The 24,322-nt window shown below is 38.7% G+C and overlaps 1 protein-coding gene across 3 annotated transcripts in view; it reads left to right on the top strand.

Annotated features, from left to right (window-relative positions):
• DENND4C (DENN domain containing 4C) overlaps positions 1-24,322 on the top strand; it is a 142,222-nt gene that overhangs the window by 95,066 nt on the left and 22,834 nt on the right. The window contains exons 18-26 of one of the 3 annotated variants that reach the window (XM_059143123.1): positions 2,613-2,741; positions 2,935-3,079; positions 3,355-3,501; positions 8,869-8,991; positions 12,323-12,466; positions 15,086-16,251; positions 19,104-19,281; positions 19,935-20,044; positions 20,334-20,509. In XM_059143123.1, coding sequence (XP_058999106.1) covers positions 2,613-2,741; positions 2,935-3,079; positions 3,355-3,501; positions 8,869-8,991; positions 12,323-12,466; positions 15,086-16,251; positions 19,104-19,281; positions 19,935-20,044; positions 20,334-20,509 — 2,318 coding nt within the window. Of the gene's footprint in view, positions 1-2,612; positions 2,742-2,934; positions 3,080-3,354; positions 3,502-8,868; positions 8,992-12,319; positions 12,467-15,085; positions 16,252-19,103; positions 19,282-19,934; positions 20,045-20,333; positions 20,510-24,322 lie in introns of all 3 variants that reach the window. The other 2 variants (XM_059143121.1, XM_059143124.1) reach the window with 2 other exon arrangements.

The following is a 24,322-nucleotide window of genomic DNA, read 5'->3' as shown; positions in this document are numbered from 1 at the left end:
AGCGCTAATATTTTTTCTTAAAATAAAAAATCTTAAGTGAATATACACATATAATATGAAGAGTTGATAATGCTTGTGGGGACACTAAAGCTCATTTTCTCTAAATATTAACTGTATGTTATGAAAGCTTCAAAAATAAAATTACAAAACAAGTACTAAAATATATATTCTCATATTTGATTACATTGCTTTCATCTGATGTTCATGAAACTATCTGGAAATTAAAAGTACTTGATCAGAATCTGTGTTTCATACCTTATGCATTTTAATGTTTTAAAAAAATTTGTTCTAATAGAGTTATTTAGTTTTCTAAGATGTGTTTTAAGATGTGTTTTAACTTGTGAAAGGCATAAGATTTTTTATTTATTTTTTATTTTTTTTTAAAGATTTTATTTATTTATTTGACAGAGAGAGATCACAAGTAGGCAGAGAGGCAGGCAGAGAGAGAGAGAGAGAGAGGAGGAAGCAGGCTCCCTGCTGAGCAGAGAGCCCGATGCGGGACTCTATCCCAGGACCCTGAGATCATGACCTGAGCCGAAGGCAGTGGCTTAACCCACTGAGCCACCCAGGCGCCCAGGCATAAGATTTTTTAAAGTGTTCTTAAATGTGCTCTGAAATATTTTCAAAGTGTTTTAAAGTATGCTCTATGAATGATGTTATTGTACTCTAAATTCAAAGCACAGTGCTTCATTAAGTTTGTTTGATAAGTTTTTTTTTTTTTTTTTTTTTTTTAAGATTTTATTTATTTGTCAGAGAGAGGGAAAGAGAGCGAGCACAGGCAGACAGAATGGCAGGCAGAGGCAGAGGGAGAAGCAGGCTCCCTGCCGAGCAAGGAGCCCGATGTGGGACTCGATCCCAGGACGCTGGGATCATGACCTGAGCCGAAGGCAGCTGCTTAACCAACTGAGCCACCCAGGCGTCCCTGTTTGATAAGTTTTAAGTTCATAGTACATATCATAAATTTCCTGCAAAGTATTTTCTTCTGTAGGTATTAAAGTTCATTGGTAGTCTTTGGTACAAGGAATTACGTTCTCTCATTTCTAACACATAGCAGTTATGACCAGTAAGCTAAAAAAATTTTTTGGACTAGTTCCCTAATAAACACTGATAGGAAGCTTAAAATATGGAGCTTAATTTGTTGTACTCCTACTTCTAATGAGTTATTTTGACAGATTTTTAGTCTCCTGAAGTCATTACATCTCCACGACTGGAAGAAAGAAATACTTATTTTAAAACTTAAGTATGCATATCCGGGGCCTCCTGGGTGGCTCAGTGGGTTAAGCCTCTGCCTTTGGCTCAGGTCATGATCCCAGGGTCTTGGGATTGAGCCCCGCATCGGGCTCTCTGCTCTGCGGCGAGCCTGCTTCCTTCCTCTCTCTGCCTGCCTCTCTGCCTACTTCTGATGTCTGTCTGTCAAATAAATAAATAAAATCTTAAAAAAAAAAAAAAAAGAAAGTCTATAGCATGTGAGATCTTGCCTATGCTTGAATTGGGTCTAATGTTCAGGAAGAGTTTGTGTTTCTTGTTGAGCTCAGTTTCACCTCCCTGTGGCTTTTTGGGAATTGCACAGACTGTTTATTCCCTCTTTCCTGTGACATCTCTTCAGATACTTGAAGAACGCTCGTGTGCTACATTCTCTTTCCTCCCTTCACACATCTGTGAGTTCCTTCAGTTTTCCGGATTCACGTAGTCATTTATACAGTTGCTCTCAGTTTCTGACCTCCTGTTTCTAAATTACATTCTCCATTTCTGGCTTCCAGATAACTCATCTTTTTAACCCTTGGCCTCTTCATGTCTCCTTCTGTCTGTGCGTTTCTTTATTCCCAGACTATGCTGTCTGAGAGTCCGTGGCTGCTCCGGCCCTGCTCCCGTCAGCGGGCTCTCTTCTTCGCCGGGAGCCCTTGCCGTACCCGTTTATTCTCCATGTTTTCCACTGCGTCTTTGATGTGTGAGATTTGGACTTCGTCTTCCAACCTCACTTGTCCGCTTGTGATAAGATCGAGCCCTCCTCTGTAAACACATATTCTTAGAAAAGCCTTTGCTAATAATATTATTTGAGAGAGAGAGCATGTGTGCACAAGCAGGGGGAGGAGGAGAGGGAGAAGCAGAGAGCTGAGCAGTCCAGTCTCAGACCCAAGATTCTGGGATCGCAAAGGTAGATGTTTAACTGACTGAGCCACCCCGGTGCCCCTCAAGTTTCTTCTCATACTTTCCTAAAACGTGGATTTACAAAATCTTTTTTGTTACATAGGCATCGGGGAGATGTTGTCTTTAATTTCTTTGGCACAGAATATAGAGCCTGATTTGGGAGAGAGTTATTTTAATCATACTAGATTTAAAAAATAAATTTCTTCTCAAATTATGGGGAATAATAGTCATTCTCTTTGTGTAAACTTTGCTGAAACAAATGTCGGTCGTGCATATTGGTCTTACGTGATAGAGTTGAGGCAGGTGTTTTCATTAATGAACAGATTTTTAAAATAATTTATAGAGAGAACAAGGATAAAATAGTACTTAATGCCTTTGAGAAGAAGAATTGAGTAATTTAAACATTTCTGTGAGCCAATGACTGACTAACCAACTGCTTATGCTTTGATGTTCTTTTCTGTTAGGTGTGCTATCGAGTAGTCATGCAGCTCTGTGGACTTTGGGGTCACCCTGTTTTAGCAGTGAGAGTCTTATTTGAAATGAAAACTGCTAAGATAAAACCAAATGCTATTACTTATGGTTATTATAATAAGGTAAGTGGGATCGACATTGGACAACCTGTGCTGCTTAACTAAGATTGATACATTTTTGTACATTTTACTATTCATGAAACTTATTTTAGAATTTTAAGCTATAGTGACTTAGTGTATTTTATTTGTATGTATTTCTTTAAAAAAATAAAGTATTCCTACCAATCTTTATTTTTAACCGTTATTTTACCTGTAGGTAGTTTTGGAGAGCCCGTGGCCTAGCAGTACCCGCAGTGGTATCTTCTTATGGACGAAGGTACGGAATGTGGTACGTGGCTTGGCACAATTTAGGCAGCCGCTTAAAAAGACCGTGCCAAAGTCACAGGTCTCCTCACTATCAGGTAATACACGTGGTTGGAAAGATACTCTATTGCTGAACCATAAGCTTTATATAGGCATACGAGTGTTTAATTGTATGAAATAGAAAACATAAATGAAATTTTGGTTGATGTTTTCATATATAACTAAAGATAGAGATTACATTAGTCCCAAATTATTTTGCCCCCACAAATTTAGAAAGTGTTCTGCAACTGCAAATGAATTGTGGGGCATTCGTGTTTCGTTTCAGAAATGGTCAGTGCATGAGTTATTGAACTGCTGTTGTCCTTATCTTTAGCTCCTCCGAATGCCACAGGTGGAAGTGATGGGGACACGGTGAGCCACGGTAGCGTGGATAGTTCTAATGATGCTAACAGTGGGGAGCACACAGTCTTCGTCAGAGATTTAATCAGGCTTGATTCCACTGATAATCACTTTAGCACAGGTACTAAAATCTGGATTTTACTAACCCTTCACTTACTCTCTTGTAAAGTCTTTACCTTTTTAAAAAGCTTTTACCTTCCTTTCTTAAGAGTTTGTGCAATGAGTACTTTAAAAATACTTTATATAAATAAGGGAAGAAATTACACCTCTGATTGCAGATCCCTTCTTTTTATTTCCTAAAATACAAGAAATTAACTTTGGAGTGCTGTGCAGAAGGCTCCAGCGTGGTGTTCCTTTGTATTTGTTCATCATTAGTTCGTGAAGGTACATGATACAGCTGTAGGAATGATGAACTGGGGGACTTGAATTTAGTGATACAAATTGCAGATCTCTTTTTCATTAAGTGGAAAATATTAAGAATTTGAAATTGTGAATATTAAAGAGAGAAGAAAATAAGTCACACACCATGAGAAAGAGTATTCTCTTCATATGGTCATTCTTTTCAATGACATTTTTTAAAATCTGAGAAACTTCTGAAGCGCCTTTTACATACAAAGCTCCGGGCATCCCCTCTGTCCTCCCAAGTTAGAAATATGCGTTATTCCACTAGCACCTGGAGCAAATATGTGTGTGTTGCACATCCCTCTTTTTGTGTTGTTTTTCTTTTTTGTTGTTGTTATTGTTAATAATCTCAAGCTTTTCTTTAAAAAGAATCCTAAGTCTGATTCCTGTGCTTCATCTGATGAACTTGTCTCAATGACTGAAGTTTCCTTTTTTCTGCTCTTTGTTGCTCTGCTTTTTGCTCTGTGCTGTTTCTTGGTGCTGCATTTGTCCTTGGCTGTCATGGTGTGGGGTGCAGACAGACTTGTATGACGTGAAGCTATGGATACGCGTGTGCATTAATTCTACCCTTGAATGTTAACCACTTCAGGTAATTTCCCGTTTATTAGGTTAAATTTTGCTGACATGCAAGGGTGGGGGAGAGACCTTTGTTGTGCTGAAAGTATTGTTATAGGTAGAAAGCAATTTGAGTTTTCTTGACTTCTTCCTCTTCAGATAAGAGTAATCCTGTATATACCATTGAAAATATCTAGCTAACATTTCTCTGTCATTTTGCAAAGCATATTTGTTGTCTTATTTGAAAATACACCATGCCTTGCTATAATTCTTCCTTTGGGGTTGGTTTGTAGCATCATTGTATCCACTAGTTTTATGGAGATTAAATGCTTCTGTGTTCCAGCTGTTGAGATGATTTTGCTTGCTAAAACTGCTTTGCTAAGTTCTTGTGCTAAAAATTACCCCATAATTACAGAAGCATGTATAAATCATCAAAAGTCAACATAGAGCTCTAAGTTACAATCCTGTTTGTAAATTCACTGTCTTCAGCAGTAGGAATTTTTATATGACTTCAATTTTAAAGTAGTTTTACTTTATTTCTTCCTGTATTTGTTCCTAAAACTTGTATGAAGAATAGACTTTTATGAAGAAATGGACTTCATTTATGAAAAAAAGAAAAGGGAATAATTTTGTGATATGAAGCCATTTAATCGAATAATTATAATTTTAAAAAATCGTGTTCTTATTCTTCTAAACTTACCTTCATTTAGTTAAAAAAAAAAAAAAAAAGATTCCAGTAGTTGGGGAAGAAACTTCAGATCCCTTTTCCATATTTATCTTTTTTTTTTTTTTTAAGATTTTATTTATTTATTTGACAGACAGAGATCACAAGTAGGCAGAGAGGCAGGCAGAGAGAGAGAGAGAGGAGGAAGCAGGCTCTCCGCGGAGGAGAGAGCCCAATGTGGGGCTCGATCCCAGGACCAGGATCATGACCCAAGCCGAAGGCAGAGGCTTTAACCCACTGAGCCACCCAGGCGCCCCTCCATATGTATCTTTAAAGTTACATTTCAAATGGCTGAAGACCTATTGCTGAATTTACAGTGATTGTGTGTCCTTGTAGAGTTTCTGGTGACATCATTTGATACTTTTAGAGACTTCCAACCAAAGTGCTTAGGTTACTCTTTCTTTAGGGATTCTGTTGTAGAACCTTTCCACTCGGTACCTGATACAGAGTCACTTAGCTTGTTGGGGGGAATATCTTGATTTAATGGTCTGCTTAGTCCCCAGTCTGGTGTCCATTTCATGGCACATCACGCCTTACCAGACTTTCTGAGGGGCCAATAAAAAACCAACAAATTAATCATTCTAACGAGGGGTATGTAAAGAAGTTTAGTTCTTTTTTTCTATTGCAGACCCAAAGTTTGGCAGTATAACATGCAGCAGAAGGTAGAAGGCACTACAGTTAACTCTTGAACAACATGGGTCCACTTCCATGCCAGTTTTTTCCCCCCCAATAAATCCAGTACTGTAAATGTATTTTCTCTTCTTTATGATTTTCATCCCCCCCCCTTCCTTTAAATTTGAGTATGGTTTATACGTGATGTTACATTAGTCTCCGGTCTAAAACATGGGGATTCAACTTCTTTCTATGCTGTGCTCACCATAGTCACCGCACAGCAGTATTACAATACTTGAAGACTTTTTAATAATGTTTTCTTTTCTCTAGCTTCCTTTACTGTAAGAATACAGTATGTAATCACAGAATACAGGATATGTGTTAATCAGTTGTTTATGTTATCAGTAAGACTGCCATGAACAGTAGACAGTTATAGTTCACTTTGGGGGAGTGAAGAGTTCTGCCTGGATTTTTGCTTGTACGGGGCGGGAGGGCCAGTGTTAAAGGGTTAGCCGCGTTGCTCCTGTTTCATTTTCACTAACGTCCTCTATAAGGATTCTCTAGGATCTTTGTTACAGTTACCATTTTAAATGACAGAACTCGAAAGTCAAATAGACTTGTTTAAAACTTTATTTTGAAATTATTTCAGATTTATGAAAATGTTGCTAGTATAGTGCAGAGAACGGGTGAATAATTTCTATCCAGAGTCATTCTTAGTTTGCCCTGTTTGCTTTATCATTTTCTTTCTGTACACAAATGTACATTCTTTCTCTGAGTCCTGTGGCAGCAGGTTGCATACATCTTGCCCTTCTACCTTTTAAATACCTCAGTGGTGTTTTTCTCTGATAAAACCATAGTATAGTCAACCAGATTCAGACAGATACCGATACACTACTTTAATCTGTAGGCTGCATTCCAGTGTTGTCAGTTGCTGTAATGTCCTTTGTGGGACTCTAGATCCCTCTCTTTGGTCTCCTTTAACCAGGCGCAGTTCCTTATCCTTTCTTTGTCTTTTGACCTTTCTGAAGAATTCAGTTATTTTGTGGAACGTTCCTTAATTTGAGTTTGTGTGATGTTCCCTTGTGGTTAGCTTGGGCTGTACATTCATGTCTCTGTTGTCCCTCCCGAGGCGCACGCTGTCTGTCTACCTCTCATTGGTGATACTCATTTTGATCACCGGTTCCTTCTCATTATCATGATTGCCCCTGCAGATGATGAGCTGTCTGGAAGGAGACTCTGAGACTGGGCAGTAATACCCTCCTTCTCATCATGCTTTCTCTTTTAAATTTAGCATCCATTGATGATTTTTGCCTTAACTGGTCTTCACTATAAAGTAGTGATATTGAGGCACCTGAGCAGCTCAGTTGGTTGGGCATCTGAATCTGATTTCTGCTCACATCATGATCTCAGGATCCTGAGATGAAGTCCTGTGTGAGGCTCTGAGCGCAGTGTGGAGTCTGCTTGAAATTCTCCTCTCCCTCAGAACCCTCCCACTGTATTCGCTTGCTCTCTTCAAATAAATAAATCTTAAAAAAAAAAAAAAGTAGTGATTTGCCAACTCTGTCCTCCATCCAGATTTATAGGATGGTATTCTGTGTCTTTTGGTTTAATAATTTTACTCAGGCATATCCTGAGTATGTTTTTAAACACTTCCTTTCTTGTACAACAAAATGTTCCTGTTCTTGTAGCTTTCCTGCCAGAGATCTGTTATCAGCCATTTATTCAAGGATCCCAAGTTCCTTTCAATGGGCGGTAGATTCTAGAAGCCAAGATCTGGGCTCTAGGTATGCTTACACTACAGGTTATTATTGCTTTTAGAATTTTTCAGCAGAGCTGGAAAATATGTATATATGAGGGGAAAAAAAAGGAAAATATGTATATTTTGGAAATACCTCCATTTTCTTTTCTTTTAAAGATTTATTTATTTACTTGAGGGTGGGGGTGGGCAGAGGGAGAGGGAGGGAGAATCCCAAGCAGACTCCCTGTTGAGTGCAGAACCCAACACAGGGCTTGATCTCAAGACCTGAGATCATGACCTGGTCGAAAACCGAGTGTCGGATGCTTAACCAGCTGAGCCGCCCAGGCACCCCTAGAAATATTTCCATTTTCATATCAACCCCACAGGTTTTTCTTTGACTTCCTTCATTTCATTTTTTTTTAAAGATTTTATTTATTCATCTGACAGACAGAGATCACAAGTAGAGAGGCAAGCAGAGAGAGAGAGGAGGAAGCAGGCTCCCTGCTGAGCAGAGAGCCCGATGCGGGACTCCATCCCAGGACCCTGAGATCATGACCTGAGCCGAAGGCAGCGGCTTAACCCACTGAGCCACCCAGGCGCCCCTTCCTTCATTTCATTTTTTAAAAATCTCTCTTCTTCCACAGTCAGTGTCTTGGCTTCCGGTAACTCATTTGCTCAGTCCTGCAGTATATATAAAATAATTTCAGAATTGCTACATCTGTTACTCAGACTTTCTAAGGACTTTAGGATTTGTCTGTTACCACCTCCCTTCCCAGGTTTAGGGTATATACTCAAAATAACATGTTGAAGAGTTTCTTGGATTAGTCCTCTCCCCGTCCCACCCGGTTCTCCATCGCTTCAGTACGGTTGTTCTTGTGAAATACAGTTGGTCCCATTTGTTCCTGTTCACATTCAGTTTTAGTCACCACCTTCCTCCCAGTTTTGTTGATTTAATTTTTTTGAATATGTAAAAATAAAAATACAACACAATAAGCCATATTTAGAGGAGTGTCCACTCTCTTTATCCCTTCCATCCTATTTCCCCCCATCCCTTGTAGTTAACCAGTTGTGTTGTTTTCTGGTATGTTATTTCTGCATTTCTTTTTGCAAAAGTAAACAGATACATGCTTGTTTTATTTCCTCTTCTTTCTTTCACAAAAGGTAGCATTGTATACGTACTCCAAAAGAGACTTCCCAGAACATCTTGTCCAGATCTGTTAATCTGCGGATGAGGAAGCTGAGATTCAGTGCTTCCACTTTGAGCCTTCAGTGCTCCTCTTCTTCCTGCTCTTGGCTGCTGACCTTCTGTTTACCGTGTCCTGCGTGCTTCGTGGGCTTTCTTGTCTTCCTCCATGAGTTTAAATCGTGTAAATCAGTGCAGGTTTCTTCTGACATTTTATAGCTGGTCTATGCATAGATGAACGCTTCCACCTGTAAGCTTGATTCTTTCTCAACAGGCGGTCAGTCTGACCAAGGCTATGGGTCTAAGGATGAACTTAGGAAGGATGATGCGGAAATTCACATGCCCGAAGAACAAGCAACAAGAGACGTGATACCCAAAATGAAAGTGCACACAGAAGGTGAAGTACTGGTATTTACTTGCTCTGCTTAGAAAAACACTGTTACTAATTCTTTTTAAGTTTATTTATTTTTTTATTTTTTAAGAACCTCTACACCCAGGGCGCTTGGGTGGCTCAGTGGGTTAAAGCCTCTGCTTTCGGCTCAGGTCATGATCCCAGAGTCCTGGGATTGAGCCCTGCATAGGGCTCTCTGCTCAGCAGGGAGCCTGCTTACTCCTCTTTCTCTCTGCCTGCCTCTGCCTCTGTGCCTACTTGTAATCTCTGCCTGTCAAATAAAATAAATAAAATCTTAACAACAACAAAAAATCTCTACACCCAGCGTGGGGCTTGAACTCACAGCCCTGAGATCAGGAGTCGTGTGCTCTTCTGGATGAGCCAGCCGGGCCCCCCGTTACTGATTAAGTCGGATGTGATCATTCTGATGATAATTTCAAGAAAGAAATACAGGGTCTGGGCTTATAAAATCCTATGTAATATGATGTATGGAGAGAGAATGAGTAGTTTCTGAGTTTTAGAATTTAAGAGATCTTTAGAGACTGTAGGTCAGCCCTCAGTTTGTAGACAGTGCAGGCCACTGAGGTTATTTGTCAGAGGCAAAGAGCTGTTTTGTGATAGAGCCAGGGCTGAACTTTGAGTCATCAAACTTGTGTTCCAGTGCTTGTTTTATTTAAAAATGCTCTTTGATGGAAGTCCTTCAAATATCTAAGTATGTATTTTTTCATTGGTAGGTTAGATATAGTGTCCAAGGTTTTCCTGTCTTTTTTTTTTTTATGGGACTCATTGAGGTACATATGATTTACATTAATCATTTTATGGAAATGTGGAGGAGTTTTCTGGCTTTGTGGTAATAAGATGTTCTTCCTATCCTTTTACACAAAAGGACACTTTCTTTAATGATCTTACTTAATTGATGCTCCATAGTTAGCAGAAGCAAGCCTCTCTCCTACTTTGTAAGCAAAGGGATTATAAATGGAGGCCAAAACCTTTCATTTACTCACAGGAATGCTCAAGTTAGGGTTATTGATGCTAAAATAAAGCATTTATTTGCATCAGTACTGGCAACATTTTATGGCATAAAGTAAATGAGATACAGTAAATTAGTGATAAAATAGTCATCTCTTCACTCCCACTTGGGAAAAAATATTTTTAAAAATATTAAAATCATTGCCAGTTTGGATACCTTTTATTTCTCTTTGTTGTCTGATTGCTGTTGCTAGGACTTCTAATACTATGTTGAACAAGAGTGGTGAGAGTGGGCATCCTTGTCATGTTCCTGATCTCAACGGGAAGGCTGCAAGCTTTTTCCCATTGAGGATGATATTTGCTCTGGGTCTTTCATAGATAGATTTTATGAAGTTCAGGAATGTTCCCTCTATCCCTATACTTTGAAGCGTTTTAATCAGGAATGGATGCTGGATTTTGTCAAATGCTTTTTCTGCATCAATTGAGAGGACCATGTGGTTCTTCTCTCTTCTCTTATTAATTTGTTCTATCACATTGATTGATTTGCGAATATTGAACCATCCTTGTAGCCCAGGGATGAATCCCACCTGGTCATGGTGGATAATCTTTTTAATGTGCTGTTGGATCGTGTTTGCTAGGATCTTGTTGAGAATCTTAGCATCCATATTCATCAGTGATATTGTTCTGAAATTCTCCTTTTTGGTAGGGTCTTTGCCTGGTTTGGGGATCAGGGTAATGCTGGCTTCATAGGAAGAGTATGGAAGTTTTCTTTCTGCTTCAATTTTTGGAAACAGCTTCAGGAGAATAGGTGTTGTTTCTTCTTTGAAAGTTTGGTAGAATTCCCCAGGGAATCCATCAGGTCCTGGGTTCTTGTTTTTTGGGAGGTTTTTGATCACTGCTTCAATCTCGTTACTAGATATCGGTCTATTCAGATTGTCAGTTTCTTCCTGGTTCAATTTTGGGAGTTTATAGTTTTCCAGGAATGCATCCATTTCATCTAGGTTGCTTAGCCTATTGGCATATAACTGTTGATAATAACTTCTGATGATTGTTTCTACTTCCTTGGTGTTAGTTGTAATCTCTCCTTTTTCATTCATAATTTTATTAATTTGGGCTTTCTCTCTTTGCTTTTGGATTAGTGTGGCCAATGGTTTATCGATCTTTTTTTTTTCTTTTAAAGATTTTATTTATTTATTTGACAGAGATCACAAGTAGGCAGAGAGGCAGGCAGAGAGAGAGGAGGAAGCAGGCTTCCTGCCGAGCAGAGAGCCCAATGTGGGGCTCGATCCCAGGACTCTGGGATCATGACCTGAGCCGAAGGCAGAGGCTTTAATCCACTGAGCCACCCAGGTGCCCCTGGTTTATCGATCTTATTGATTCTTTCAAAAAGCCAGCTTCTAGTTTCATTGATACATTCTACTGTATCTCTGGTTTCTGCCTCATTGATCTCATCTCTAATCTTGATTATTTCTCTTCTTATGTGTGGAGTTGGTTTGATTTGTTGTTGATTCTCCAGTTCTTTAAGGTGTAGAGACAGCTGGTGTGTTCTGGATTTTTCAATTTTTTTGAGGGAGGCTTGGATGGCTATGTATTTCCCCTTTAGGACCGCCTTTGCTGTATCCCATAGGTTTTGGACCGAAGTGTCTTCATTCTCATTGATTTCCATGAATTGTTTCAGTTCTTCTTTGATCTCCTGGTTGATCCAAGCATTCTTTTTTTTTTTTTTTTTTTTTAAAGATTTTATTTATTTGACAGAGAGAGAGAAATCACAAGTAGGCAGAGAGGCAGGCAGAGAGAGATAGGGGAGGAAGTAGGCTCCCTGCGGAGCAGAGAGCCCGACATGGGGCTCGATCCCAAGATCCTGGGATCATGACCTGAGCCGAAGGCAGAGGCTTTAACCCACTGAGCCACCCAGGCGCCCCTGATCCAAGCATTCTTAAGCAAGATGGTCTGTAGCTTCCAAGCTGTTTGAGTTCCTTCTGAACTTTTCCTTGTGATTGAGCTCCAGTTTCAAAGCATTGTGATCTGAGAATATGCAGGGAATAATCTCAGTCTTTTGGTATCGGTTGAGTCCTGATTTGTGATCCAGTATGTGGTCTATTCTGGAGAAGGCTCCATGTGTACTTGAGAAGAATGAGTATTCTGCTTTTTAGGGTGGAATGTTCTGTATATATCTATGAGGTCCATCTGGTCCAATGTGTCATTCAATGCTCTTGTTTCTTTCTTGATTTTCTGCTTCGATAATCTGTCTATTTCTGAGAGAGGTGTGTTAAGATCTCCTACTATTAATGTATTCACATCAATATATGGTTTCTGTTCAGTTTTAGTAAAAGTAGGAATAACATCCAAATACTTTTTTCCCCAGAAGTGTGTGATGTCTCTGCTGTTGGGGCGAAACATTCCCAAGCTGGTACAGAGCCACAGAGTCCCACCGAGCCTCCTGCATGGGGTGGCAGTATTGTGAAAGTTCCGTCCGGGATATTTGACCTCACTGGCAGGAGGAGCAGCACTGGTGAGTCTTCACAGATTGCTGGCCAAATATTTAAAATAGTTTTAATAACATCAATTGATGACTTAGTTGTGATGATCATGCTAAAGAGCCAGAAGTTTGAATCCTTTCCCTGGGTTAAGAAGTTGTTATTTAAAATATTGTATCAAAGGAAGGGTATTTATTGTGCTTAGTTGTTATTGGGAGTACCTTTGCTTGTTGTGGTGCCTCTTCTCAGTTTGGTCCCTCTTTCTCAGGGTAGATGATGAGAGGGCCTCCTATACTCATGAAGAACAGAGGGGCACTCATGTTACTCAATTCCAGGGGGGCTTTTGTGTGGCAGTGGAAAGGCAGTGGAAGGAAAAGATTGATATCACTGTGCTGTATTGTGGAAAAATACCAGTGTGTCTCTAATTTGGCCAGTTGTTAAGGCCTCCTGAGCCACTTATTTGTGATTAAGTATTTATAATGAATAACTCTCTTGCCTGTGACTCCCTTGAATTTCAGTTCACTCCTTTCAGTTGTGTTTTAGGCCTCCTGAGTACCCTCCAAACATGCATCTAAGTCTGTGATTTCAAAGGCCAAAGAGATCGGCCTTGTGTTTCTTGCCCTTTTTTAGTAGTAACTATAATTCACTTCTCTAAGTCAGCTGTCTTAAGTGTATCTGTTATATGACTTACAGAAATTAATTTGCTCAGCTTCCTAAATTCATGTAGGAATACTCCTTATTCTGAAGTCTCTCCTTCTTTTAGATTCACTAATACCAAATTGATTTTGTTTGTTTTTTGGGGGGGGCAGGTAGTATTCAAGAGGTAGAGCTAAAAAGGTTTTGGAAAAAATAATTAATATGTATGTTGTGTATCCTATTTTCCAAACCTGTTGCTAGCAGGTTTAAAAAAGAAAAAGAGGAAGATAAAGTTTTCTTTATCAGAGGATTATAATCTTCTCAGAATATTGACATGGACAAAGTCTGGTGTGCTTCCCTCCCTCTTTACTCATCCTGTGTCCGTGTCATGTCTTTTCTTTCTTTTTCTTTTTTTTTTTAAAAAGATTTTATTTATTTATTTGAGAGAGAGCACAAGTAGGCAGAGAGGCAGGCAGAGAGAGGAGGAAGCAGGCTCCCTGCTGAGCAGAGAGCCTGATGCGGGGCTCGATCCCAGGACTCCTGAGTTCATGACCTGAGCCAAAGGCAGCAGCTTAACCCACTGAGTCACCCAGGCACCCCTTGTGTCATGTCTTGATGTGGGAAGATTTATTCTAATACGAAAGGAAGCGGGAGTAGTGGGGCTTTTGCCAATATATCAAGGGTCAAATCTATTTTAATTGAAAAAAATGTGCCACTAAATTCCTGGAAATACTGTGAGAACCAGTAAATTTGCTAAGATCTGTTTCTCATATACTGGTAAAGGTTCACAAATTTTGGAGGTGTAAAACAGGCTAATTTAATTTTCCTAAAAGCTGTGAAATATCTCTAAGTGCTTACTCTGTTTAATTGGTATGATTATGATTATTATTTGGGACCAATTTGGAAGCTTAAAAAGAACCTAGAAATTAACCTGGAAGTTTTAAAAAGAAGACTTTATTAAAGAACTTTTCCCTCAAATCTGCTAGGTCACTATGCCTTTTAAAAAACAAATGAGAATCCTAAATAGGAATGGGTAGACTTGAGTTTTGGTAATGATTCAAATAGGAAATAGCTTTTGGTCTTGGAATGGGAAAAAAATTGCATCACTAGATTCTACACCTGAAACTAGTATTGTGCTGTATGTTAACTAACTGGAATTTAAACAAAAACAAAGAAACAAAAACCCTTAAAACAATAACAAACAGATAAACAAACAAACAAAAACTACTTGCTTCCCCCTACAGCCACCAGCATAATTTTGTTCCACTTGATCAAACAAGACTGAACTCAGAGAGAGATCTGGGATCATGTCTGTTTCATTTGCCTCTATATTTCTAGCCCATTATATGATAAATGCTAGTAGACATTTGAGTATTTGTTGAGGGATTGAATATATCTGAAAAATTTGGAGCTATGCAGATTTTGTCAGCTTTCTTGGAATTTGCCAAGTCTAAGGACTCTACTCTAGATTCTTCTACTTTGGGGAATTATTTTACTTTGGAGCAGTAAGGCTTTGATTTTTAGCAAATCTATAATTCCTCCATGATTATGAATTTACTTTGTGTGGAGTAGATTCCTAGCAAATATTTGTTGAATTAGATATATGAAAGCCAGAAGGGAAGAGATTTTGTCTTTTTAGGTTAGTTGTTTAACACAAAATATATTTCTTAAATGGAATATAGAACTTTGCAGCTGTAAGGTATTTATAGATCTGTATTTGGTAAATGCGATAGATTTTGGTGAACAGTACAGGTATCTGCAGCGTATGTTGCCTCATTTTTAAAATGTGTGTGTAGAGAGTGAGAGGCAGGTCATACATTAACAATGTTATCTCTGGGAGGCAGGACTGAGTGGAGGCTTTTTGGTTGTTCTTTTCTCTGTATTATTTTCTTTGTACCTTTTGAACTCAATCTTGCACTCCGAGGATGTGTTACTTTTCCAAAATCAGAAAAGAAACATTTTCTACAAGTTACATCAGAAAATAGAGTTCCTTTCTAATACTGTACTTTCTCTTTCAGGTAGTACATCCAGTGTGCCGTTTGCTACTCAGGATCCAGGTGAAGAGGCAGTCTTCGGTGAAGTTACTAACCCCAAGAAGAATGGTGACAGAGGAGATAAAAGACAAAAGCATTTTCCAGAGAGGAGTTGTAGTTTCAGTTCTGAAAGTCGAGCGGGAATGTTGCTTAAGAAGAGCAGCTTGGATTTGAATTCAAGTGAAGCGGCTATTATGATGGGAGCAGATGCCAAGATTCTCACAGCAGCATTGACCTGTCCTAAGACCTCTGCACTCCGAGCTGCAAGCACCCATAGCTTTGACAGTGTTGGTTGTCATCTGGGTGATACCAGGACCCGATTGTCTGAGAGCACTTGGGATTCAGAGCACAGATCTTCCTCAGTTTTAGAGATGCTCGAGGAAAGCCAAGAGCTCCTGGAACCTGTGGTTGATGACAGTGTAGCTCAGACTCCTGTGGAAAAGGATGCAGGTGACAGTCTACACAGTGATGGTGACAGTAATCAGCCCAGAGACTCAAAAGTAGGATCCAGAGATGTCATGAATAAGAGAAGTAGTTTATATGGGGTTGTTAAAGCTGTTGAGAGGGAGGATGTTGAAACTGGACTAGATCCTTTGTCTCTTTTGGCCACTGAAGGTACAGGAGAAAAAACTCCAGACTCCGAAGATAAGATGTCTTCCCCAGGCATTGCACGTAATCTGGCTGATGAAATCGAAAGCTATATGAACCTGAAGAGCCCCCTGGGCAGCAAGTCTTCCAGTATGGAATTACACGGAGAGGGAAGCAGAGAGTCTGGTCCAGCCAGTGCGTTTACTCGCCCTTTAGAGAGGAGATCAAGCCTGCCTCTAGAGCAGGGTCCAGCAGCACAGGAAGATCCTGAAAGTGAAAAGAGCTCCCCAGCACAATCCAGGTCTAAAACTCTCACCGGGCGTTTCAGGCAGCAGACGCCGTCTCGCAGCCAGAAAGAACGTTCAGCTTTATCAGCCCTTGTGCGCTCTTCACCACATGGCTCACTGGGTTCTGTGGTAAATTCTTTGTCAGGGTTGAAGCTAGATAATATACTCTCAGGACCCAAGATAGATGTCCTAAAATCTGGTATGAAACAAGCAGCAACAGTAGCCAGTAAGATGTGGGTAGCCGTAGCGTCTGCCTACAGCTACTCGGATGATGAGGTAAGAACGCTTCATGGGTGTGGACTGTCTCGTATGGGAGCGTTTCTAGTATTTTTTAATATATAACTTCATATTTAGAGATTTCTGGTAAAACTTTATGCATATCCTATTTTGTTCTTGAAATGACTTGAACATCAGTATAAGGAAATTAATATTAAAGAAACAGAATATCGGGACTACTCTATAATTCCATAGATGAGTCTGAATAACACATTAAGTTTATTTCTTTGAAAGTATTAATGATTAATAATTTAATAACAATGCCATATCATATTTGCATAGCACTTCACTTTTTTTTTTTTTTCCCAAGAATTTATTTATTTATTTGACAGAGAGATCACAAGTAGGCAAAGAGGCAGGCAGAGAGAGAGAGACGAGGAAGTAGGCTCCCAGCTGAGCAGAGAACCCCATGCAGGACTTGATCCCAGGGCCCTGAGATCATGACCTGAGCTGAAGGCTGAGGCTTAACTCACTGAGCCACCCAGGCACCCAACTTTTTTTTTTTTTTTTTTAAGATTTTATTTATTTGACAGAGATCACAAGCAGGCAGAGATGGGGAAGCAGGCTCCCTGCTGAGCAGAGAGCCTGGTGAAGGACTCAATCCCAGGATGCTGGGATCGTGATCTGAGCCAAAGGCAGAAGCTTAACCCCACTGAGCCACCCAGGCACCCCATAGGACTTCACTTTTAAATAACTTTTATCTTTGTTCTCTTTAATATATATGGAATCACTTTACCACTTAATCCATAGATTTCATACTGCATAACAACAATTGCTAATTCTTTTAAAAATTACTGAAAAGAGAATTAACCATTAGACCTTTCAGTGAAATAGAAGGGGAGAAATTTTGCTTATTTGTTTTATAGAAAAAATTAATTAAAATTTCACCTTCGTGTTCAAAGAATGATAGAGTACTTAGGTACTATAGTGGGAAGGACAGACACCTATAAATGTTCACTGTTACTAAATTCTTTTTTTTTTTTTTAAAGATTTTATTTATTTATTTGACAGACAGAGATCACAAGCAGAGAGGCAGGCAGAGAGAGAGAGAGGAGGAAGCAGGCTTCCCACTGAGCAGAGAGCCCAATGTGGGGCTCGATCCCAGGACCCCGGGATCATGACCTGAGCCGAAGGCAGAGGCTTTAACCCTCTGAGCCACCCAGGCGCCCTACTGTTATAAATTCTGTTTCTCTCCCCATCTCTAAGAAATCAAAGAGTAATATTGAGTTCTGTAAGACAGAGTTGCATTTTGTTGCATTTAAAAGAACTTACAAGGTCAGTGAAGGAAAGACAAAATAAGCTAGCTTCAAAAGTATCTTAACCTATAAGCCGCTGCCTTCGGCTCAGGTCATGATCTCAGGGTCCTGGGATTGAGTCCCACATCGGGCTCTCTGCTCAGCAGGGAGTCTGCTTCCTCTTCTCTCTCTCTCTGCCTGCCTCTCTGCCCACTTGTGATCTCTCTCTGTCAAATAAATAGAATCTTAAAAAAAAAAAAAAGTATCTTAACCTAGCATTACCTTGAAGTAGACTGATTGAGCCATTCTATTTTTGAAATTTTATCTAACAGTGTTAATAAAAATAGTAAAAAAAAAAAAAACAAAAACCACCTTTCTACAGAGTACTTTGGACTTGGAATATAGGACTGTAAATTTCAGGTGGTCACATGTCTTAATCTTTCTTTTGTTTTCATTGCTGTCAACCTTGGTACTAGTGCCTTTACAAAGCAAATAGGTTATACCTAATAAATATTTCCAAATGAAGGAATGTATACAAAGTCTTTTTAAAAAGTTCATAACTTTTATCCAGATTTTAATCTAAGGAAATAATTAGGGATATGTATAAAAACAACTCAAAGGAATTCATCAGTGTAACATAAAATTGAAAGCATTCTGAATGCTTAAGCAACAGAGATTTACCAAATGCATTGAAGTCCATCAGTAAACTGGATTAGGTTGCTGGGATTAAATAATTAAGATTTAATGACATCAAAATACATTACATGAGAATAGGCTAAAAAACTATCCTATTTTGTAAAAGTATATATATATATACACATATTTTAAAATGACTAGAAGGATATACATAAAGATTTTAATTGTACTGTGTGGGTGTTGGTAATATAAGTGCTTTTATTTCCTGTTTCACATATCTGTTTAATTGTTCTATCACTTAACGTGGTTTTATAACAAGACACGAGTCTTCTTTAAAGCAGAAATCAGAAAGGAACCTGCTTGTTGAATGAAATGTTTTCTCTCTAAACTAAAGCATCAGCAGTCACTAGCATTTAAAAACTATAGTGTTTGGAACTTTTATTCTTATTTTTGCCTCTAGTATGGATGGTTGGTTGTTCTGCAAATCATATTGCCAGCTATAATTTTCACACCACCTTTGTTTTAAAGGACTTCTCATATCCATATTTTTCAGATGATATAATTTTGTTAGACTAGTTATATGGTTTCTGCAAGGTCACATGAATACTATGTGGTGGGGAGCAAAGACCACAGTCTGCCTGTCTGAGTTTGTAGCCCCTCCTGTCCTTGGGCTGGGGTGCCTGATCCAGGAGACATTGAGTTTCCTGGAGTTCCTTCATTCTGTGATACTGATTATTGGAGAGACATCCCAATATACACCAGGGGTGAAACAAAATCTTAAAAGTATTCTAGGTCATTGCTTGAATTAGAGTGTGGAAAGAAAATTCCAAATAATACTGAGAGTAGTTCATGGTTTTGAAAAATGAGGAGATGATTAGTTTAAGGATTATAGAGAATAATTCTGAAAAGGGCAGAGTGAATATATTTTTATTGGGGAAGATACTATTTATGTATGTGGGGTTTTATTCTTTTCAATTAAAGGAGGAAACAAACAGAGATTACAGCTTCCCAGCTGGCCTGGAAGACCATATTTTGGGGGAGAACGTGTCACCTAACATGAATATTGCAGGGTTGGTTCCCAGTGAACTTACCCAGAGCAACACAAGCCTTGGCAGTAGCAGCAGCAGTGGAGATGCAGGAAAACTGCAGTACTCAACAGGTAGGAGGGACGGTCCTTTCCTGTCATTTATGTGCCCGTACCTTTCCCTCCACCTGCCACATTACACAATAGACCCCCTCTGCTGAGATGATCTGATAGACGGTGAGTGTAGCCACACTGTACTATCACTTATTTTACAGGATCTCTAAGTGTTCCAGTCACCTTAGTTGTGTTTGTGGACTCTGTCATTGGTTCTCAGACTTTAGTTTGTTGTCAAAATCACACGGGGAATTTATTTTAAAATATGGACTAATGTCCAAGTCCCAGGCTAAAACTTTTCAGACTGAATGTGAGGGATTGGGGCCTTAGAAATATATTATTAACCAGCTCTCGGGATAAATCAGATGTATACCAGTGTTTGAGAAGCCCTATGTTATTTTAAGAAATTTAAGTTCTATTTATTTTTTCCAACATTCTGTTACGAAAAATTTCAAATGTCCTGAATAGACGAAAGAATCATATAATGATTGATCACATATTCTCCACTTAGGGTTAACTGTTGTTAATTTTAGATATATACCTACAGAAATTTTTATACTGAACCACTTAAAAATAAATCGTAGACTTCATTATACTCCCCCTGAATACTCTAGTATGCATTTCCAAAGAATAAGGACAGTCTTATATAATGTGTTACATTTACTTCTCTTTAGGTGAACCTACATTTCCAAGAAACATAAAAGGGCAGGACTGTGAAAAATCAGATCACGGTTCTTCTCAAAACACCAGCATGTCTAGCATCTATCAGAATTGTGCAATGGAGGTAAAAGTTCTGTATTCTGCACATGGTAGAATGGTTGTAAACATACTTATTTCAGAATGGGACTGGATAGAATTCGTGATACCCTTGTAGACCGAAGAGTAAATCATTTTGTTGAATTTGCTTGTCTTATGTAAGTAAGGCAATAGACTGCTAGTTTTACCTGTACAGTGACTGAACTTAATTCTAAATTGGATCAACAAAATGAGTAAAATGCTGTGTCTCCAAAGGATGGTCTGTGGAGATGACTTCACTATGCAAGTTCTCAGTGTCTGCACTTTTCTTCTCTTAGGTTTTGATGTCAAGTTGTTCCCAGTGCAGAGCTTGTAGCGCTTTAGTTTATGATGAAGAAATTATGGCTGGATGGACGGCAGATGACTCAAATTTGAATACCACCTGTCCATTCTGTAAAAGCAACTTCTTGCCTCTTCTCAACATAGAATTTAAAGACTTGAGAGGCTCTGCAAGGTTAGTATTGTGAAAGCTCCTTCTCAGAAGGCATGACTCCTCGAGGGAGAGGGAAATAGTCACGGCACCCTCCAGCTGTCCCTCTTCTCTCTCCTTCACTCTCACTACTGGAGGAGAAAATACGCCAGTATAGGAGACTACTTTTCCAGTTTATTTAATACACAATTGTCAGTAGTAGTTAATTCTTGGAGCTAAACATCATAGATGATTCAGAACTTCAATATTTATCTTTAAACTTTCTTTCTCAGTGACTTTATATATTCTAGAAGAAAAAACTAAAGGCACGGGCAATGGGGGTTTTTTGACTCTTCTCCCAACTTGTTAACCCTTTATGGTAGTGCTCTGTACAGTGAAATGACCAAATTCCAGGGAATCGAAAAGAGAGTAGGTGATTTATGATTACTCATTAAGTAATCAAGAGTTTGATAACTGCTTAAATAATGATCTTAATATTCTGTTTGTTTTATGGAGAAGACAAGCTTCATATTACTGTCTACCTTTAGCTGCTTTTAAAAAATCTAATCGGGGCACCTGGATAGCTCAGTGGGTTAAGCCTCTGCTTTCGGCTCAGGTCATGATCTTAGGGTTCTGGGTTTGAGCCCCACATCGGGCTCTCTATATTGTGATCTCTCTGTCAAATAAATAAAATCTCTAAAAAACAAACAAACAAACAAACTGTACAGGTGTGTCTTCTTAGCTTAGTTTTTCCTTTTAGCTTCAGGTGTGGAGCTGAGTGAAATCGTATTCTAATTCCTGATGTACTATCATCATTGCTTTGTGCAAGGATCCTCTCTTGTTAGCTCTTCCCCCCGTCCCACTCTCATTCCTTTATCCAACAAACACATTGACTCCACTGTGTGTGATACCTTTGAATATATACCTTCATAAAATACATAGTTTTGCATGATTATGCAATTTAAGTTACATAATTAGAATACAATAATCTCTATTACTCAGTTTAAAAGCTGAGTTGCCGTATGTACATCTAGTTTATTCCTTTCCTCCTGTAGGAAGTTAATACTTAATTTTACTTACCCATTATCCTGTATTGGTTCAGTTGCTTCCAGGTCTCTGTTCCTATAAATACCACTGCAGTGAGGCAGTGCACTGTAAAATATGTCTCCTTCTGAACTTGTGAAATAGTTTCTCTCAGAATAATAGTCTTAGCAGCAAGGTGATTGAGTCATTTTCATTCATGATTTCAAGAAACAATGGAAGATAGATTCCCATATGGCAGTACTCTCACTACTAATGCCTAAGAATTTTCATTACTGTATGTCCGTACCAGCATTTGATATTATCACTTTTCATTTTTTTGTATTCTAATGAATATAAAGTGCTATTTTGTTTTTGTTTTAAGTTCTGTGAATATCAGTGAGTTTATCTCTTCATATTCTTGTTAATTATTCCAGCATTTTCTGTGAGTTGCCTGTTTATATTTTTACCTTGTCCATTTTTTGGTTAACTTTTTCTTATTGATTCTTAAATCTTCTTGATATTAATTCCTTGAAAGCATTCATCTTGATGTCATTATCCATTAATTTTCCCCCATGATTTGTGCTTTTGGTCTTGTTTTAAAAGTCGTTTCTCGGGGCACCTGGGTGGCTCAGTGGGTTAAGCCGCTGCCTTCGGCTCAGGTCATGATCTCAGGGTCCTGGGATCAAGTCCCGCATCGGGCTCTCTGCTCAGCAGGGAACCTGCTTCCCTCTCTCTCTCTCTCTCTGCCTGCCTCTCCATCTACTTGTGATTTCTCTCTGTCAAATAAATAAATAAAATCTTAAAAAATATATATATATATATAAATTCTAAAAAAAAATAAAATAAAAAAAATAAAAGTCGTTTCCCATCTGTAGGACATGAAGAATTTCTCCTGAGGTTTCTTTCGTTAGCTTTGTATTTTACCTCTGATATTTAGATCTTTAATCCACCTGGAATACACCTTTGTGTTTGTGTATGGTGGTAGGTATACAGCTTTCTTTTTCTTCATGTAAGGAGACTGTTTCCTATCCTTTCTTCATTGATAGGTAACATCACCTTTATCGTAAAACACATGCCCAAGTACACCTCACTCTGCCTCTGTGTTCCCTGTTTTTTTGGTCTAGTCTATTTTTTATCAGTGTTGTGTTATATCTGGTTGATAGGGTAAACTCCCCACCATGGACATTTTATTTATTTATTTATTTTGCTTAGAGCAACTTTAGTGTCCCCCTTCCCCATCCCCAAATTCAGCTGGAATTTTCATTGAGATTGCAGCATTAGATGTATAGATTAATCTGGGGAAAATGGACATTTTCAACATTATTCTTTTATCTGTGAACATACCTCTATTTTTTATTTATTTTATTTTATTTTATTTTTTTAAAGATTTTATTTATTTATTTGACAGAGAGAGATCACAAGTAGATGGAGAGGCAGGCAGAGAGAGAGAGAGAGAGAGAGGGAAGCAGGCTCCCCGCTGAGCAGAGAGCCCAATGTGGGACTCGATCCCAGGACCCTGAGATCATGACCTGAGCTGAAGGCAGCGGCTTAACCCACTGAGCCACCCAGGTGCCCATACCTCTATTTTTTAGATTGTCTTTTATGTTCTTTTGTTTTAAATTATTCTCCATAGTCATATACTTCTCTGTTGAGTTAATTGTGTTTTGTAAGCTATTATGTTAAGTACCTTATTTTATATTTTCTGTGTAAGTATAAAGGAGCATTGTTGATTTTCCTCCCCAGTATGTCATTATAGAAAATTTCAAACTTGCAGCTTAAGTTTAAAGATTTTTCTTATGGTGAAACCCAGATGCCCATCTCTCCATTTAAAATGTACCATTTGAAAACTGAATGCATACACTGATGCAGATTTAACCCTTACTAAGATGTAGAACATTACCTCAGAGAGTTCTCGTCATGTCCCTTGCAAGGGCCAACCCTCACTTCATCCCCACCCAGAAAGAGGACAGAGATAAGATGAAACAAAATAATGGATAAAGGGGAAGAGGAAATGACTTGAGACAAAATGTATATTTATGAGGGAGAGGCTACCATACACAGTTATAGGTTAATACATGCTAAAATGCCATTGCTGCTCTATTTTTTTTATTATGTTCAGTTAGCCAACATGCAGTACATTAGTTTTTGATGTAGTGTTCAGTGGTTCATTAGTTGTGAATAACACCTAGTGCTCATCACAATTTTGCCCTCCTTAATGCCCATCACCCGGCTGCCTCATCTCCCACACTCCTCCTCTCTGAAACCCTGTTTGTTTCTTGGAGTCCAGCGTCTCTCAGGGTTTGTCTCCCTCTCTCTTTTTTAACTCAGAAAATTAATGAAATGTTTTGCTTCCCATCTTCTTCATAGCTTTCTTTAAAGAATCTTAACACCAAATGGTAATGACTTTGAGAGCTTTTTCATTTGAAAAGTTTATGACAAGGGGCACCTGGGTGGTTTAGTGGGATCTCAGGGACCTGGGATCAAGCCCCTCATCCGGATTCTTGCTCAGCAGGCAGGCTGCTTCCCCCTTTCTGCCTCTCTGTCAAATAAATAAATAAACGCTTTAAAAAAAAAAAAAAAGTTTATGACAAGAGAGGATTGAGAATGATAGCATGGTGTGTGTATGCACATGTGGTATATGTTTGGAAGAGACAGTAGTTCTGTGGATTGTGTAAAATTCATCAGTGACTGCTTTATCATAAAGTAATAAATATGAAATTTAGAGGGTTCTAGGTGGGTGTTTTTTTTGTTTGTTTGTTTTTTGTTTTTTTTGGTAAAGATTTTATTTATTTATTTGACAGCTAGAGAGAGCTTACAAGTAAGTAGAGAAGCAGG

The sequence above is a fragment of the Mustela lutreola genome, chromosome 12 (assembly GCF_030435805.1).
Source record: "Mustela lutreola isolate mMusLut2 chromosome 12, mMusLut2.pri, whole genome shotgun sequence".
Taxonomy (NCBI): domain Eukaryota; kingdom Metazoa; phylum Chordata; class Mammalia; order Carnivora; family Mustelidae; genus Mustela; species Mustela lutreola.
This window is presented reverse-complemented; position numbering and strand designations above follow the sequence as displayed.